The sequence below is a fragment of the Henckelia pumila genome, unplaced genomic scaffold, assembly GCF_033568475.1.
Source record: "Henckelia pumila isolate YLH828 unplaced genomic scaffold, ASM3356847v2 CTG_461:::fragment_3, whole genome shotgun sequence".
Taxonomy (NCBI): Eukaryota; Viridiplantae; Streptophyta; class Magnoliopsida; order Lamiales; family Gesneriaceae; genus Henckelia; species Henckelia pumila.
Genome location: NW_027331831.1, coordinates 15,340,857 through 15,360,674, shown reverse-complemented (window position 1 = coordinate 15,360,674; position 19,818 = coordinate 15,340,857). Strand labels below are relative to the sequence as shown.

The window sequence follows — 19,818 nt, the reverse complement described above, 5'->3', positions numbered from 1 at the left end:
TACTTACGCACCTCTAACACTGCAGGAAAATCCTAGCACCACTGGTCTAGATCCCACGTCTACAAGCCCACTATACTGCGTCTACAATACAAATACGCATGAATCATTATTTAAGCTCTAAAAGACTTAATTAAGCTATTTTATACTCCTAAATATTTTTAGGATGCCAAAGCTATACCTGCGTCCGTCGTTAGCCCGCTGATGGCGACTGCCTAAAAAATTAGGCACAGCTCCGCTATGACGCCGGGATCGCTCCGCTACTTTCGGATTCCCAATATGACGCCTAGATATCCCTAGATATGACTAGAAAGGCTACAGAATGAGAGAGAAAAGAGTGAAGGTGCAAGTTGCAAATGAGCCTTGGATCCCATATTTATAGACAACGATCGGAGCGTCTGATGGCACGTTCGGAGCATCCGATCACACATTGGAACGTCCGATGTCCCATCAATCGTAAGCAATGATGTCACCTTGCTGAGTTCATGCCTGACGTCACAATCGGATCGTCCGAACACTGATCGGATCGTCCGAACACTGATCAGATCATCCGATCTCAATCGAAGTGTCCAATTTCGGAACGTTGCTTCCGATATCACCTTTCTTAATTGTGATTATCTCCCCTTAATTACCTTATATTGGGTATGAGTCACTACATTCTTCCCCACATAAGAAGTTTCTTCCTCGAAATTTAAGTTTGAGGAAAGTAAAGAAATAAACACAAGTGTTCTTTATTACAACTGAACATAGTACAAATCTTTCTTACAAAGAAAGTACAAAACATCAAAACAACTCTGGATGCTCAGCTCGCATTCGGCTCTCCAGCTCCCAAGTCGTTTCCTCTGTTCCTCTGCATTGCCACTGCACCATCACTAATGGTATGCGTTTATTGCAAAGCACCTTGTCCTTCCTATCTAGAATCCTGAGAGGTCTTTCCACATAGGATAGGTCCTGATCCAATTGAACCTCGGTTGGATGCAAGATGTGTGACTCGTCCGCCACGTACTGCTTCAACAAGGACACATGAACACATCATAGATACCTGAAAGATAAGGTGGCAAAGCTAAACGATAAGCCATGTCTCTAACTTTCTCAAGAATCTCGAAAGGTCCGATAAACCTCGACGACAACTTTCCTTTGAGTCCAAATTTCATCACCTTACGAAAATGTGACACTCGCAGGAACACATGCTCTCTTACCTCAAAATGCAACGGTCTGCGGTGAGTGTTAACATAGCTTGCCTGTAGATCCTGGGCTGCCTTAATCATACAACGCATCAACTCCACTGCATCGGTCATCTGCTGAATCATTTGTGGACCTTCGACTTGATGCTCGCCAACTTCGTCCCAAAACAAAGGCGTACGACAACGGCGTCCATATAGAGCCTCGAATGGTGCCATTCCAATATTGCGATGGTAGCTGTTATTATACGCAAACTCCACCAACGCAAAATGATCATGCCACGCTAGTACAAAATCCATGACTGTAGCTCGAAGCATATCCTCGAGGGTACGAATAGTCCTCTCACTCTGTCTGTCGGTCTCTGGATGATAAGTTGTACTGAGACTCAGCGTTGTACCAAGAGCTCGCTAGAAGCTACCCCAAAACCTAGAGGTAAACCTTGGATATCGGTCACTGACGATGCTCAATGGAATTCCATGCAGACGAACAACCTATTGCACATACAGACGTGCCATCTTGTCGAACGTAAAGTCCCGATTATATGGCAGAAAATGTACGGACTTCGACAATTGATCAAAAACAACCAAAATAGCATCGCAATTCCTAGAAGACATAGGCAAGTGGGTGAAAAAGTCCATAGTCACATGATCCCACTTCCACTCAGGAATCTCTAAACTCTGAAGCAATCCACCGGGTGGTCAAAACTCTGCCTTGATCTGCTGACACACAAGGCATCGAGACACGAACTGATAAACACCGCGCTTCATTTCTTTCCACCAAAACCTCGTACGTAGATCCTTGTACATTTTCATACTGCCCGGATGTACAGAAAATCTACTACGGTGAGCCTGCGACAGAATCTCATCTCGTAGTGTGGAATCATCAAGAACCACCACACGTCCGAAAAGACACAACAGACCATCTGGAACGACCCTGACCTCTACTAAACAATAACTAAATAAAATTTGGGTTTTCAAAATTTTTTGGCATGACCCCTCTATAAATATTCAAACCCGCCTATCACAGACAGCAATTTAAAATGCAAAAAACAACACTAAATAACTAGACCGATAAAGGAACGAGAAAAGGAGAAAAGATTCGACATTTCGAACACCAAAGATTAAGCAACTACATATTTACATGTCTACAAATAAGTCTATAAATCCTTACAATATCATTTATCCAATCAACAAAATGAAAGACTTTAAAGTGCTAAAATAATCTCTTGCGGAAGACTAGCATGGTCAAAGGGATGTGTCATGCCTGCAACGCAGTCCACTCGATATTCTTGCCCCTCGGTCTCAATGAAAATACTCCTCACCTGAAAACAATGAGTGTAGTGAGTCTAAAAGACTCAGCAAGAACATAGGGGGGGGGGATAACGAGTACTACGTAAATACAAGCACACACAAATTAAAAATAGCTTGATAATAAAATACTTTGTGCCCTTAATTTGAATAAAATGTACTTCTAAAATGAGAGAACATGAATATAACATATGCATGGCTAAGTCATTTATAATCAATGAAACTGCATAAACTGTATCTGAATCTGTAACAGTAACTGTAACTGTGAACTTAGATCCTTGATTGTGACTCTGTGATTTCGATCATGATCATGGATATAGTGCACAATGCCGCAAGGAGGTCGAGATGAAACCCAACCCGATCTTGCCCTATATTGGTAAGGGAGACCAGAATAGCTCTGGCCCCACACGAACACATGCTAAGGTAAGGAAACCCATAATGATCTCAGCCCCACACGAACACATGCTAAGGTAAGGAAACCCATAAATGTAGTCACAATCATCTCACTTCGTTCAAAATATTTTCTTTCCTTCTTGAATATGGGACTTAGCATGCATATGTAAATATGACATACATGTAAACGTTAATCGATAATCATGCATATGACTCACACATGGATGATCGGGATGGTGATTTAGGAGACAACCAAAAGATGGGAAACTAAACCATAATTTAACGCTTAAGACATATTGGAGCGGTTTGCCCGTAAAATTTGTAACTTGCTCGATTCTTAATCAAAAAGGATTTTGCTTGAAACCACGACTTCATGACACTTAGAACTAAGTAGAGAAATCATCCTCGGAATTTATTTCTTAAGCAATCATTTTATAAAAATCCATTCCCGGGCAGCAAGCTTAAAAGTCTAGAATTCTGCACCTTTACATTCAAAAATCTAAAACTAGGGGTGTTCATGGTTTGGTTAACCGCCCGAACCGAGCCGAAACCGAAATTCGGTTTTCGGATTTTCGGTTTTCGGTTCGATTCGGTTTTTTTGGTCGGTTCACCGAACCGAACCGAAAACCGATTTTTTTGATTTTTTTGAATTTTTAATTATTTTTTAATATTTTAATTAATATTTTTATTTATTTTTATTAATAAATAAATATAAAATAAATAAAATAATTTAAAAATATATAAATTCGGTTAAACCGAAAACCGAATCGAAAAATCGAAAAAATTTTGGTTTTTAACCGAACCGAACCGTTAAATTCGGTTCGGTTTTCGGTTTGGATTTTCGGTTTCGGTTCGGTTCGGTTCGGACCAAATGAACACCCCTATCTAGAACTCAACCAAGACATAACCGAATTGATTTCCGCTTGAACCGACATATTCCCAACATCTAAGACAAGTTCCAGACCCGAGACCCTAATGAAATTTCACCTTTAACCCTGGATTAATCACGTATTCCCGGACAGCCCCAACGCCCATGAAAATTCTGCTCAAGATTAAAATCTCAAACTCAACCAAAATTTAACCGAATTAATTCCCGCTTTCACCAAAGTAATCCCAACATCCTAAACCAATACCAGGCCCGAGCCCTTGCTAAAACATGATTCCAACCCTGATTTTACCATTAGTTTCCGGGCAGCCCCAACACTTAGCAAAATTCTGCTCAAGTCCACTTCTTGTAATTAATCAAAAACTTAGCTATGAAACTTCCCAAGTTCCAAGTTACTAGACTAGGATCAAGACCAACACCTAGGCTCATCTTAAGCTCCTATAAACTCACCCAAAGCCAGCTCACTTCACTCAAGATGGTAGCCCCTAGACACAATCAAAACCGAGCCATACCTTAGCCAACTCGAACTGCTCCTCTATTCCAACTTACCACCTAAATTCAAGCCATCCTAAACACTACCATGTGAGCTAAAATCTCACCCATGGTAGCCCCTAATCACCATCCAAGCAATACAAATAACAACACATCATTCATGAATCGAATACACTGGAAAAATTCTGAAATTTTTTGAAAATCTTATGGCATCAATGCATTCACCATTTTAAAGCTATAACATATTCAATTCCTCGACAAAATCATAATGTGAACATTTCTAAAAATCTACAATTCACAATCCCTATGGCCGAGAATCCTTCAAGAAGACAGGGCATGGCACTGACTATTCTAAAAAATAAGGAAATACATATGGCCATTCAAATTCTTAACTCGATTCAATCCACAATTAGAAACCATAATATGATAATTCCTGAAACGTAAACAAGGCAAAATAACATAATGAGATTTTCGAACAAAACAAAAAAAAATAGGGCACCGAGGTTTCAAAAAAAAAATCGAAAAGGAAGAAACGAAATGCAAAAATCACAACTCTAGCACACGACATAATATTCTACTCGGTCAAGAAGGAAACCATATTCTTGCCTAGCTAGGAAAAATCAAAAGAACAGGAGCCCGATTGAGTTGTGACCGATGCAATAGGAGCTGCAACAAGCTGGGATCGAGCTCACAAGAAAAGGGACCAGCTCGACCAGCTTTCCATGGAGGAGCTTCGCCTGGAAGAAGAGCTGCTGGCGGCGAGAATCTTGAAGGAGGGAGGAGCCGACGGCTGAGTGTTGGAGTAGAAAGGGGAGAAATCGTGCGTCAGAGAAAATGGGGAAGAAATGTCGTGAATGTCAGTGTGTATGCGTGTGTTATTTTAGGGGTTAGGGTTATGTATTAAAATTGAGTGTGTAGGTGTTAGGAAAAAAAAGTGCTACACAATTTTAAAAAGTGCTATTCCAATTTAGCAACTAGGGCCGTAAATTAAATTGCACTAAATAAAACACAAGCTTTAAAATCCAAGACTTTAAAAACTTTAAATATTTCAATGTCACGACAACGAGTAAAATATTTAAATAACAAGCAAAGTGATTAAAATAATTTAAACAAACTAGACTATCGTTTAAAAGTAATTTAAATAATTACACAAGCAAAAATAAAAACCTTTAAAATGATTTGGACAATTAAAAAAGATTTAAATAAATAAGCTAGACATTTAAAATAGTTTAAAATAATTTAAAATAACTAAAAACTAAACTTAGGCTATTTAAAATAAATAAGTTGAACACTCAAAAATATTTAAAAAAATAAGCTAAACAGTTAAAATCATTTAAAAGAATAAACTAAACTATTAAAAATTAAAATTAAAATAATTTAAGTATGCAAGCTTAAACCTTTAAAATATTTAAAACAATTTAAATTGCACAATAAAATCATTTAGATAAATAAACCTAAAAAACTAAAAACATTAATTAAATAATTAGTACAATAAAAATTATTTGAATAAATAATAAAAATATTATAATAGCACATAATTCAAATAAAGATTTTAAATCAATTAAACCTAAAAAATAATAATCCTAATATTTATTAAATTAATGCATGCGATTTAGTAGAGTGGATTTTAGGCGTCACACCATCATTTTGCAAATTAAAACCAGAATTATTTCCATCTTGAGCCAATCGGGCTAACTTCTGCGTCTACGTATCAACGGACTGAGATTCACGTATACGAGCATACAAGGCTGGCTCGGCAAGTACAGAAGAAACGCGAACTCCCTACTGTTCCTTCTTGTGTAAAAAAATGAATCCCAAGGAAAAACATTCCTCTACGACTCGTGCAACTGAGCTGATACAAAGGTAACTCACATACACTTTGCGGCTAAAAGCATCCGCAACTGTATTGGAAGAGCCTGGATGGTACTTGATCTCACAATCGTAGTCTTTCAGAAGATCCATCCATCTTCGCTGCCTCATATTCAACTCAGCCTGAGTGAACAAATACTTCAACCTTTTATGGTCAGTGAAAATCTCAAACCTCTCACCGTACAAGTAATGTATCTTAACAGCAAAGGCAATGGCTGCAAGCTGCAAATCGTGTACGGGATAGTTCTTCTTGTGTGTCTTCAATTTCCTAGAGGCATAGGCAATCACATGACCTCTCTGTGACAGCACACATCCCAAACCCTGGAGAGAAGCATTGGTATAAACCACAAAACCACCTGATCCAGATGGTAGAGCCAATACGGGAGCTGTAGTCAGACGGCGTCGCAACCCGTGAAAACTATCCTCGCACTCTGAAGTCCAAACGAAAGACACATCTTTCTTCGTTAGCTGCTTCAAAGGCTTAGCAATCTGAGAAAAGTTTTCCACGAATCTTTGGTAGTAGCCTGCCATCCCAAGAAACCTACGAATCTCTGAAACTGTCGTCGGACGCGACCAGTTCAAAATGGCTTCCGTCTTACGAGGATCAACTGAAACACCATCTCATGAAATCACATGACCAAGAAAAACAACTCGGTCAATCCAGAAATCACACTTGTTCTACTTAGCATACAACTGTCGCTCTCTCAAAACCTGAAGAATAGTATGGAGATGGAAAGCATGCCCATAAACACTGCGAGAATACACCAGGATATCGTCGATGAACACTACCACGAACTTATCCAGAAAAGTCGCAAAAAACCATGTTCATCAAATCCATAAAGACAGTTGGAACAGTCTCAACCCAAACGGCATCACCAAGAACTCGTAGTGACCATACCGTGTGCGAAACACTCACTGTCTTAGAGATATCCTCCTCTCTAACCCGCAACTGGTGAAATCCCGACCGCAGATCAATCTTCGAGTAAACGGAAGTACCCTGTAACTGATAAAAAAGATCATCTATCCGCGGAAGAGGATACTTATTCTTCACAGTCACCTGGCTAAGCTGTCGATAATCTATACACAGACGCATCAAACCATATTTCTTCTTGACAAATAAGACTGGGGCTCCCCACGGTGAAACACTCGGCCGAATGTAGCCCTTATAAAAAAGATCGTGCAGCTGCTTCTGCAACTCTTGCATCTCTGAAGGTGCTAAACGGTACGGAGCTCTGGAAATGGGCACTGTCTCTGACATTAACTCAATGCCAAACTTGATCTCCCTCACTGGTGGTAAACCTGGAATCTCTTTCGGAAACACATCGGGAAACTCACGGACTACGGGTATCTCCTGGATGTCTGGTCCCTCCAAGGATGCATTGATGGCGTAGATAAGGTAGCCTTCCCCGCTAGACTCTATAACATGTCGGGCTTTCATATCAGAAACCACTAGCATCGGGGGTCGCGCTCCCTCACCATAGAAGTACCATGCCTATCCATCCTCAGGGCGAAACTGAACAAACCGCGAAAATCAATCAACTATAGCTCTATAGTTAGTCAGAAGATCAATTCCAATAATGCAGTCAAAATCATCCATAGCTAGGATCATTAGGTTAGCACTAAGCTGGCACCCCTCAAAATCCAAAAGGCAACCATCCACTAGACGTTTAGCTAAAACCTTGATACCGATCGAAGAATAAACCACTAACAACACGTCTAAAGGAACAAACGGTAATCTATACCTCTTAGCAAAACGTGTTGAGATGAATGAGTGTGACACACCAGTATCAATTAAGACATACGCAGGAAAACACATAAACTACAGGTACCTGCAATCATCCGATCACTTTCAGCCTCCGCCTGCTCCTGGTTAAGTACAAAGATTTGCCCCTGAATAAGTGGCCGTAGATAAAAATGACAACGGGAATACCACATAACAGAAAGATACCCGCCAACATGCGATCGCTTCACTCAGTAGCCTGATCCTGAGACAGAGCATACACCTGCCCCTGCGTGTGCGGACGGAAACTAGAAGTACTAGGTGGTGCTGGCTGCTGACGTGGATGAGTAGAAGCATGAGATCCCATCTGTGATCCCGATCCACTCGCAGCTCCCATACGCTGAGGACAATCTCTCCGCAGATTTCTTTGCTCACCGCAAAGATAACATGCACCAGAAGCCTCCGACAAGAAGCTGCAGAATGCTTCCTACCACAGTGACTGCAAAATTCATCTTTCTTCTTATTCATTCCAAACCGTAACATACCTCGTTAACCACGAGATCCAGATGAAGTAGTAGTAGAAGAAGACGTAGCACCAGACTGTACAACAGATTGAGCCCTAGGCCCAAGAGATCCACTAGGTTGTCCTGGCATCATCAACAGTGCCCGCCTATTGTTGTTCTGCACTTGATGGCATCGATTAACCAGAGTCTCATAAGATGTCGGTCGGATCAGCACAGACAACAACCTGTGAATAAATATCCTGATTCAAGCCTTGCAAAAAGATATCATACTTGGACGCATCACTCTCATTGATATGGGGACTGTAAGGTAACAGATCAATGAATCGCTGCTGATACTCATCAAAAGTCATAGATCCCTGCCTCAGTGTCAGCAACTCCATCGATCGTGGCTGACGGACATCTGGAGGAAAATATAATTTCTAAAAATGCTGACGGAAATCCTCCCAAGTCACCCGTCCTCTCTCAGTACGCGTCTGAGCTGCCTTGGCATCCCACCATAAACGTGCACGTCCATCTAGAAAAAACTCTAGAACTTCCATCTTCTGCTCTTCAATACACTCGAAAGCTTGAAAAGCACTTTCAATCCTGGCCATCCAGTTTTCTCGCTTCCTCAGGATTCTCTCCTCCCAACAAGGGTTTCGGTCCTACTTTGTGGGGACCTAGGGTTGATAATCTCATCTTAGAGCAATTAATAATTAATAAAACAATAAAATAATAATTAAACCAAGAGTCAAAAAAATTTTAAAAAAATTCATCCTCTCGCTCGATCGGATAAACTCATCCGATCGAGCGAGCCCAAAAGCTCAATTCTCGAGTTTTAAAATTCTCAGGCTGCGCTCGATCCCACGTACTCACACGATCGAGCGAGCTCAAAGTTTCAATTCTCTGTATTTGAAATTTACAGGCCGCGCTCGATCCTATGAGTATGCGCGATCGAGCGTGCCAAAAATCTCAAAGTTCTATTTTGCAATTTCAAGGCCGCGCTCGATCCCGCGAATTCATGCGATCGAGCGGGCTCCTCTGCTTCAAAAATCTGAAGAACTTTGTTTGCTGTCAAAGCATGAACATTCAATCCAAATCAACTCAAAACAATACAAAACATGGTTGAATACTTCCCAAACATGCATATATACATATACCAAGGTTTCAAGCATAGCTGCATGCAATTCTTACATCAGACGAGACGTTTGGAAGTGATAAACAACCAAATTCTTCACAAGTATCGCAAATGTATTTCAAACTACAACAACCAAAGTTTTCTAACATGTTTGTTGTTGTCTAAAACATATAACATCAGCTACAACCCGAGTCCTCACTTTCTAAACTCTCTCCCAAGCTGTCAATGTCGTATTTGACCAGCTCCTGCCCCCTCTGTTGCCATGCACACATACAAAACAAAGCAACCGGATAAACTCCGCTGAGAATACAATCTCAGTATAATCGACATATAAAGCGTTAAATAAATCATATCAACTCTAAACATATCGACTCGAGAATAGATTAAAATAATGCATATATCGAATAAGAATTGATTCATTTAAAGTTGTTGCCATCAAGATTCGTAAACGATCTTGACATGGATATCAATCTATCGTAGCCATTCTTGACTCGAAAATAAGGTCGCCTCAGACCTTGACATAGAATCAATTCAATATCATATCATATCGTAATTATATCGACTCAGACTCAAAGATCCACTACCTGAGATGGATCAACAACATCAAAATCAAATCAAAACAATAAACAAGTTTGTTATTTTGGCGGGACAACTCAAGAAGCGTCATTCTCGAGTTTCAAATCCCTGACTCGCAATGTCGTCTTATACCTTCTGGTTTTCTTGGCTTTGAATGCTTCAAATTTGAAACATAATATCAAAACATTCATATCAAACTTCATTCAACTCTATCATTTCAAAATCGATTCAAAAACATCTATATATCTTCAATCAAACTAACTTCAACCTCGACTTCTTCTTCTTCGGTTCAAATTCAAGTTATTTAGTCGTTAGCCTTCAAAACTAGTCTAAAATTGAAGAATAAAAATACTAAAACGTCAACAACATCTCTACGAACGTCTCAGCTCAATCATCGACTATCAAAGCAGTCTCAAAACATAACCCAATAACGTAGCGATTGAAAATCGGTAACCGACGAAATATCGTAATCATTTTCCACCTCATAAACGTGATACATCAGAAAGATAATCTCATAAACCAGCATATCAGACACAATCAGCTGCTATAACTCTCGATATGCATGCTGGAAATCATAACAAGTTCATTCAATAATCAATCTTCACACCGGTTTCGACTATACGAAGTAGAAACGTTCAAGAACATGACCATACAATCAAATTCTGATCTTTATCAAATTTCAATATTCAAAACATTCCAAAATGATGAGAAACTTACATTAGATCGAAGCCCTCATTGCAAGGATTTCAGAACAATTTTCGAAATCGAAATCAGACGATCGAATCAAAAGTTACGGCGATTTGAAAATCGGAATTTCAAAGAAAAAGAAAAGATCTCGGCTCCTCTTTTCAATTTTTCTGAATGCCTATATCCTTCACATGTATACATGCTGATACATAATATTAAAATCGGATATGTATTCAGATAATTGCAATTTAGCCCCTCAATTCTTCAGTATTTGCAATTCGGTCCTCGGCCCTTATTTTAATTCAATTTCAATCCTAAATAATTTAAGAATATTAGAATTTAAATCGAAACTCTAAATATTCCCAAATTAAATATACTCGGATTAAAATTAAATAAATTTGGATTAAATTAAATAATCCCGGGCCTTACATTTCTCCCCCACTAAGACATGAGTTCGTCCTTGAATTCATAAACAATATAGATATGCAGTCGGTATACTCATAAGAATAAAGAATAACATAATATTGAATAAGAACTCACTTTAGTGGAATAGGTAGGGAAATCTCTGCCTTATGTCTTCTTCAACTTCCCATGTCGCTTCTTCAACTTCATGCCGACTCCATTGAATCTTCACCAATGGAATGGTCTTCGTTCGGAGTTGCTTTTCCTTTCGATCAATTATCTGCATCGGCTGTTTAAAATAGCTAAGAGTCTCATCCAACTCAGCTTCATCAGGTTGCAAGATATGAGATTCGTCAGGTTGATACTTTCGAAGCATCGAGACATGAAATACATCATGTATACCAGATAAAGATATAGGAAGAGCGAATCGATAAGCAAGATTGCCTATCTTATAGAGTATCTCATATGGACCAATAAATCGCGGAGATAACTTTCCTCGCTTGCCAAATCTGACTGTGCCCCTGAATGGTGAAATCTTCAAGAACACTCTATCTCCCTGTTCAAAAGATAATGGCCGACGTCTGATATTCGCATATCTGGTCTGTCTGTGCTGCGCTGTTCTCATTCTCTGCTGAATCAACTTTACTTTCTCAGTCATTTGTCTAATCATATCTGGTCCATACAATGGCGATCGACACTTCTTTCCATACAATGCTTCGAATAGAGCCATCTCTATACTCGTTTGATAACTGTTGTTATAAGAGAATTCCACAAGTGGTATTGAATCTTGCCATGTAGTAACAAAATCAAGTATTACAGCACTAAGCATATCCTCAAGAGTCTGAATAGTTCGTTTAAATTGTCCGACGGTTTGAGGATGATAAGCGGTACTCAAATGTAAACGCGTACTTAGAGCTTCCTGTAGGCTATGCCAAAAGTGCGAAGTAAATCTAGGATCTCGATCAGATACAATCAACTTTGGCACACCGTGCAGTCTTACCACTTCTCGAATATAGAGATCTGTCATTTGATCATGATGATATGTCATTCGGTAGGGAATAAAACACACAGATTTCGTTAGTCTGTCAATGATCACCCAAATAGCAACACATCCTCGGGATGATCGTGGCAATTTCGTCACAAAGTCCATGGAAATGTGGTCCCATTTCCATTCAGGAATAGATAAACTCTGTAATAAGATGTTGTGAAAATTCATCGCAAGCGTACGAGTGTCAAGTTTTAATATAGTGATTAAATCAGATATCGATCCCACAGGGAGTAAAATGAAAATATTTAGTGCTTGTAATTAGAATAGTCCAAACTTTATCTAGAAAATCAAACTTTGAGAATTTTGCATAAAATAAAATAATCAGATGATTTAAAAGCACGCACACAACTTTCAACTGAATATCAATCAGAGAAAAATGGTCTAGAGGTATAGATTTCACCTGGTTTCAACAACAGTCAATCATAATTAATTAATCTTCATGAATTTCAGATAATTAATAGCCAAGAACACTTAAGTGTATTATTCCCTCTCCCGAGTGCCGAATAAAATATATCAACTACAATTCAATTCCAATATCCCTATTAAGAATCTACTTGCATTGATCAATTCAAAACAATGTTCTCTTTAAAGCTCTGTTAAAATTATACACTCTCCCGAGCAATATAAATAATTAACAGTGGATTTTCTATTGGTCCTATTCAAAATCTCCTCTTCCGAGTGCCAGATTTCAAATAAATATAACAAATCAATTATTGATCAGATAATTGAAAAGACAATCAATTCTAGAAAAAAACAATTAATCTAGAAGAAACTCAATTCAATAAAATCAAAAATTCATGAAAGTGTCTACACCAGGTTCCATTCGACCTCTAGACTCTAAAAAATTAGTTCATAACTGAATTCTGAATAAAAAAATAATTCATAAATCCAAAAATATTCAGAATTAAATAAATAAAAGATAAAAAAAACAAATCCGTCGTCGATGCCGTGTCCGGTCTATCGATCTCCGTCTTTGTTCTTCAAGTTAAAGCTCCAAAACTCCTCTCCAAAATCTCACGTTCTCTGATGTATTGTGTAAGTGTGGCCGCCTCCTCTTCTCTCTGACAAAAATCCCTTTTATATCGGCATGGAAAAGCCCACTCAAAAGCCCATAAAATATAAAAGTTTCCTTCCCGAGTAAATAATCTCGCGACTTCAGAAATTGCGACGCGCGGCCGCCTCAGAATTCAAGCGAGCGCGCATAGGCTACTGACTTAAATTCTCAATTCTCACAGAAACATAGCGCGATTGCACTTGTGAAGGCGCTAATGAGAAGCGCTAACAAAGGCCCAAATAAAAAAAGCCCATCACTGTTCCTTTTCTTCTTTGTCTGATCGTTTCTTTTCTTCTTTCTCTTTTATTTTCTCTTTTCTCTTCACAAATTCTCATTTTCTTCATCTTTTCCAAATAAATCTTCATAGTCTCCTACAAACACAAAAACAACAAAATTCAGGCATAAATTTGCTCGAAACAAATATTTAACAATTAAAATCATATATAAAATTAAGTGTATAAAATACACTTATCATAAGCCATCTGGTTTTTTCCTCTCAGCCTTCACCTGTTGGCAATTCAGACATTTTGATACAAATTCAGTCACATCAGACTTCATTTATTTCCACCAGTACTGAATTTTCAAATCGTTGCACATTTTTCTGCCTCCAGGTTGAATACTGAATCGACTACAATGGGCTTCTTTCAAAATATTCTGTCTCAAATTAGAAAGATCGGGAACAACAATTCGGTTAGTCACATAAAGAATATCATCATCACTAACCTTATACTCATACTGATGTCCTGATCTGATCATTTCAATCGACTTCTGTACATTCAAATCAGATTTCTGTGCTTCTCTAATTCGAATCAACAATTCAGGCTCAACACTGATAGCACAAATTCTCATCGGTCTTCTATCTGTCTCAAATATATATCCAAAAATACAGCAATCTTAAATCAAATGAGATACACCTATAGTAGACAAGGATAAAGCACATACCTTCCTACTTAGGGCATCAGCTGCTGCATTTGATTTCCCTGGATAATATTTGATTTCACAATCGAAATCTTTCAATAAATCGAGCCATCTTCTTTGTCTCATGTTCAGCTCAGATTGTGAAAACAGATACTTCAAACTCTTGTGATCAGAAAAAATTTCGAATTTCTCACCATATAAATAATGTCGCCAGATTTTCAATGCAAAGACGATAGCTGCCAATTCAAGATCATGAATTGGATATCTTACTTCATGTGGTTTCAGTTGCGTGAGGCATAAGCGACAACGTGTCCTTTCTGCATTAAAACACATCCCAAACCTCGGTGAGAAACATTGCAATAAACAACAAAATCACCAGTACCTGAAGGGATTGTCAAGACCGGTGCTGTAGTCAATCTTTTATTCAGCTCTAGAAAACTAGTTTCACACGCTTCACACCACACAAACGGTGCATTCTTCTGTGTAAGCTGTGTAATAGGCTTTGCAATAGATGAGAAGTCTCGGATAAATCGACGATAATATCCTGCTAAACCCATAAAACTTTTGATTTCCGGCACAGATGTCGGTCTCTGCCAACTGATCACAGCTTCAACCTTACTTGGATCAACAGAAATACCATCTCCTGAAATAATATGACCCAGAAATACCACTTGTTTCAACCAAAACTCACATTTGGATAGCTTAGCATACAGTTTCTCCTCTCTTAACGTCTTCAAAACTGTTTTCAAGTGGTCAGTATGATCACACAAATTCTTAGAGTATATCAAAATATCATCGATAAATATGATCACGAAGTCATCTAGATACTTTTGAAATACTCTATTCATCAATCTCATAAATACTGTTGGTGCATTTGTTAGAGCAAAAGGCATGACTATAAATTCATAATGGTCATACCTGGTTCTAAATGCAGTCTTAGGGATATCTTCGTCTCTTACCCTCAATTGATGATAACCAGATCGTAAATCAATCTTCAAATATACTGACGAACCCTGCAATTGATCAAATAAATCATCTATACGAGGTAAAGGATATCGATTCTTTACCGTTGATTTATTAAATTGCCGGTAGTCAATACATAATCTCATCAATCCATCTTTCTTTCTGACAAATAAAACCGGAGCGCCCCAAGGAGAAACACTCGGTCTGATATAACCTTTGGCTAACAGATCTTCAAGCTGCTCTTTCAGTTCTTTCAATTCAATTGGTGTCATACGGTAAGGTGCTTTTGATATCGGCTGTGTATCTGGCATCAATTTTATACTGAAGTCTACCTCTCGAAATGAAGGCAATCCCAGAATCTCGTCAGGGAAAACATCAGCAAATTCACTAACCATTGGCAAGTCAGCCAATTTCGGGCTAGTCTTCAGTACATCAACTGCATAGATAATAAATCCCTCTGCCCCTTTCTGCAATAGATTAGTCATAGAAAGAACAGATATCAAGGGAATTCTGGCTCGTGATCCCTTACCATAAAATTTTCACTCGTCAGCCATCTCCGGTCTGAACCTCACAATTTTCTGGAAGCAATCAACTGTGACTCTATACTTGGTTAGCATATCAATACCAATTATACAATCAAAATCAGATAAACCGAGTACAACACAATCATTCTCAATCTCATGACCCTCAAACTGTAATGTACAATTTTGTACAGACTTCACTGATATAATACCTCTTCCCAAAGGTGATGAAATAGACACTACAATAGCTAAGGATTCAACAGGCAATTTATGTAATGCCACAAATTGTTCATAAATAAAGGTATGTGATGCACCAGTATCAAATAAGACATAGGCAGGATAACCATAAATGGAACAGTTACCTGCAATCACATCATCTGGAGCAGCTTGTGCTTTCTCCTCAGTCAGTGCAAACAATCGAGCTTGTTGCCTCTGCTGCTGACTCCCAGCTTGACTTTCTCTAGCACGGCTCTATGACGATGGCTGCGGTTGGAATGAATGCACTGAGGATGCTTGCATCTATGGTTGTGTCACTGATCGAGATGATCCAGTACCCTGTGCACTTACAGAACCTCGCTGTGGACATACTCTCGCAAAATGACCCGGTTGTTGGCAAATGTGACAACTGCCAAACACTCATCTGCACTGCTCATTGGTGTTACGTCCTCCACATTTAGAACAATAGACATCAGAAGTACCGGATTTCTGTCCACCTCTAAACTGTCTGGATCCACTTGAACTAGAAGAGCTACTACCTGGACGTTTAAACTGTTTTCTTTTATCCTTGAATAAATTCTTCTTGCCACTGCTACTACCTCCTACATCAAATCGAGTTGGTGGTGGAATCTGTGGCTGTTCTTACGGTTGTCTCATCGGTTGTGGTACAAACTGTGCTCCTCGCTGCCTCATTATACCTGCTTCAGCTCCTTTTGCACGATTAAGAGCATCGGCAAAGGTATTTGGTCTTCCCGAATTTACAAAAGTGAACACATCGGGATTCAAGCCATTTATAAATTGATCGGCTTGAGCTTCATCACTGGCAGCAATATGTGGAGCAAACTTCAATAGGCTAGTGAACTTTGCAACATATTCTTCGATATTTAACTGTCCCTGTTGTAAACTTGCAAATTCTGCTCCTTTGTCCTTTCTATATGAAACAGAAAAGAACCGTTGATAGAAAGTAGTTCGAAATACAAACCAGGTAATAACAGTACCTTGATTTTCAAACGCTCTCTTCGTTTCTATCCACCAACTTTTGGCAAGATCATGTAGTTGATGAATCACCAGTCTCACACGACGATCATCTGTATAGTCGAGGGATTCAAATAACTGCTCGATATCCTCTAGCCAATTCTCACAATCAACAAAGTTCTCAGTACCTTGTAGCTTTGGCGGATTGAAGGACTGAAATCATTTCAGCAGTTTTTCCATAGGATTTGCATCACCACTCATCGTATCAACAGAAGTACTACCCTGTCCTAGTTCAGGTGCTATCACTAGTACCTGAGCAGCATTAGTCTGTTCTGACGGATTCATTGCCAATGTATGTCTAGTGGTCGGTACTTGACGGGGAGGTATATCTGATAATCAAACATATTAGTGTACAATTCATCATCATATCATAACACAATTCTGTTTCAGTCTTTCTCTGATTAGCACAATCATGCCTTCTCAAAAGATCGAATCTGATTCAATCTCAGTCCAACATGCTTTCAAATCATATCAGATAACAGACAACATGCAATTCTCAAAGCTGTAAATCATTTCAGATAATAAACATGCTTCAAGAATAAATAAACAATCAGAATAGAAGACTCGATCTACCCCGCTCATCTATTCTCAGTCCGAGAAACTTAAGCTTTGATACCACCTGTTGTGGGGACCTAGAGTTGCTAATCTCATCTTAGGGCAATTAATGATTAATAAAATAATTAATCAAATAATAAAAGAATAATTAAAACAAGAGTTTGAATTTTTTTAAAAAAAAATTCATCCTCTCGCTCAATCGGATAAACTTGTCCGATCGAGCGAGCCCAAAAGCTCAAATCTCGGGTTTTAAAATTCTCAGGCTGCGCTCAATCCCACGTACTCACACGATCGAGCGAGCTCAAAGTTTCAATTCTCTGTATTTGAAATTTACAGGCCGCGCTCGATCCTATGAGTATGCGCGATCGAGCGTGCCAAAAATCTCAAAGTTCTATTTTGCAATTTCAAGGCCGCGCTCGATCCCGCGAATTCATGCGATCGAGCGGGCTCCTCTGCTTCAAAAATTTGAAGAACTTTGTTTGCTGTCAAAGCATGAACATTCAATCCAAATCAACTCAAAACAATACAAAACATGGTTGAATACTTCCCAAACATGCATATATACATATACCAAGGTTTCAAGCATAGCTGCATGCAATTCTTACATCAGACAAGACGTTTGGAAGTGATAAACAACCAAATTCTTCACAAGTATCGCAAATGTATTTCAAACTACAACAACCAAAGTTTTCTAACATGTTTGTTGTTGTCTAAAACATCTAACATCATCTACAACCCGAGTCCTCACTTGCTAAACTCTCTCCCAAGCTGTCAATGTCGTCTTTGACCAGCTCCTGCCCCCTGTGTTGCCATGCACACATACAAAACAAAGCAACAGCCGGATTAACTCCGGTGAGAATACAATCTCAGTATAATCGACATATAAAGCGTTAAATAAATCATATCAACTCTAAACATATCGACTCGAGAATAGAGTAAAATAACGCATATATCGAATAAGAATTGATTCATTTAAAGTCGTTGCCATCAAGATTCGTAAACGATCTTGACATGGATATCCATCTATCGTAGCCATTCTTGACTCGAAAATAAGGTCGCCTCAGACCTTGGCATAGAATCAATTCAATATCATATCATATCGTAATCATATCAACTCAGACTCAAAGATCCACTACCTGAGATGGATCGACAACATCAAAATCAAATCAAAACAATAAACAAGTATGTGATTTTGGCGGGACAACTCAAGAAGCGTCATTCTCGAGTTTTAAATCCCTGACTCGCGATGTCGTCTTATACCTTCTGGTTTTCTTGGTTTTGAATGCTTCAAATATGAAACATAACATCAAAACATTTATATCAAACTTCATTTAACTCTATCATTTCAAAATCGATTCAAAAACATCAATATATCTTCAATCAAACTAACTTCAACCTCGACTTCTTCTTCTTCGGTTCAAATTCAAGTTCTTGAGTCGTTAGCCTTCAAAACTAGTCTGAAATTGAAGAATAAAAATACTACAGCATCAACAACATCTCTACAAACGTCTCAGCTCAATCATCGACTATCAAAGCAGTCTCAAAACATAACCCAATAACGTAGTGATTGAAATCGGTAACCGACGAAATATCGTAATCATTTTCCACCTCATAAACGTGATACATCAGCAAGATAATCTCATAAACCAGCATATCAGACACATTCAGCTACTATAAACTCTCGATATACATGCTGGAAATCATAACAAGTTCATTCAATAATCAATCTTCACTCCATTTTTGACTATACGAAGTAGAAACGTTCAAGAACATGACCATACAATCAAATTTTGATCTTTATCAAATTTCAATTTCAAAACATGCCAAAATTATGAGAAACTTACATTAGATCGAAGCCCTCGTTGCAAGGATTTCAGAATAATTTTCGGAATTGAAATCGGACGATCGAATCAAAAGTTACGGCGATTTGAAAATCGGAATTTCAAAGAAAAAGAAAAGATATCGGCTCCTCTGTTCAATTTTTCTGAATGCCTATATACTTCACACGTATACATGCTGATACATAATATTAAAATCGGATATTTATTCAGATAATTGCAATTTAGCCCCTCAATTCTTTAGTATTTGCAATTCGGTCCTCGACCCTTATTTTAATTCAATTTCAATCCTAAATAATTTAAGAATATTAGAATTTAAATCGAAACTCTAAATATTCCAAAATTAAATATACTCGGATTAAAATTAAATAAATTCGGATTAAATTAAATAATCTCAGGCCTTACATACTTGCATAAACTTATTGATAGTATAGCGACGTCTACCCTCATGAGGACGATATCAATCCTCATGATGATGGCGATGGTGACGATGCTGATGACCACCTCCCTGGCCAACA

At 38.4% G+C, this 19,818-nt stretch overlaps 1 protein-coding gene across 1 annotated transcript; it reads right to left on the bottom strand.

The window, feature by feature from the left end:
* Nucleotides 1-799: 799 nt before the first annotated feature.
* On the bottom strand, nucleotides 800-8,963 carry LOC140872054 (uncharacterized). Its single transcript, XM_073274787.1, has 8 exons — nucleotides 8,823-8,963; nucleotides 7,956-8,016; nucleotides 7,184-7,542; nucleotides 7,025-7,102; nucleotides 6,838-6,877; nucleotides 6,483-6,734; nucleotides 1,040-1,540; nucleotides 800-858 (listed from the first exon to the last, which is right to left on the bottom strand). The coding sequence occupies exons 1-8, from the start codon at nucleotides 8,961-8,963 to the stop codon at nucleotides 800-802; spliced, it is 1,491 nt and encodes a 496-aa protein (XP_073130888.1).
* Nucleotides 8,964-19,818: the final 10,855 nt, after the last annotated feature.

What these genes read in the sequence shown, in the direction of transcription:
- LOC140872054 (XM_073274787.1), bottom strand. Translation starts at nt 8,963, where the DNA reads ATGGCCAGGATTGAAAGTGCTTTTCAAGCTTTCGAGTGTATTGAAGAG. An exon ending in CAGTGAGTGTTTCGCACACG is followed by an intron (nt 6,878 to 7,024) that starts GTATGGTCACTA and finishes GTATTCTCGCAG; the next exon opens with TGTTTATGGGCATGCTTTCC. An exon ending in GGCTCTACCATCTGGATCAG is followed by an intron (nt 1,541 to 6,482) that starts GTGGTTTTGTGG and finishes CTTATCATCCAG; the next exon opens with AGACCGACAGACAGAGTGAG.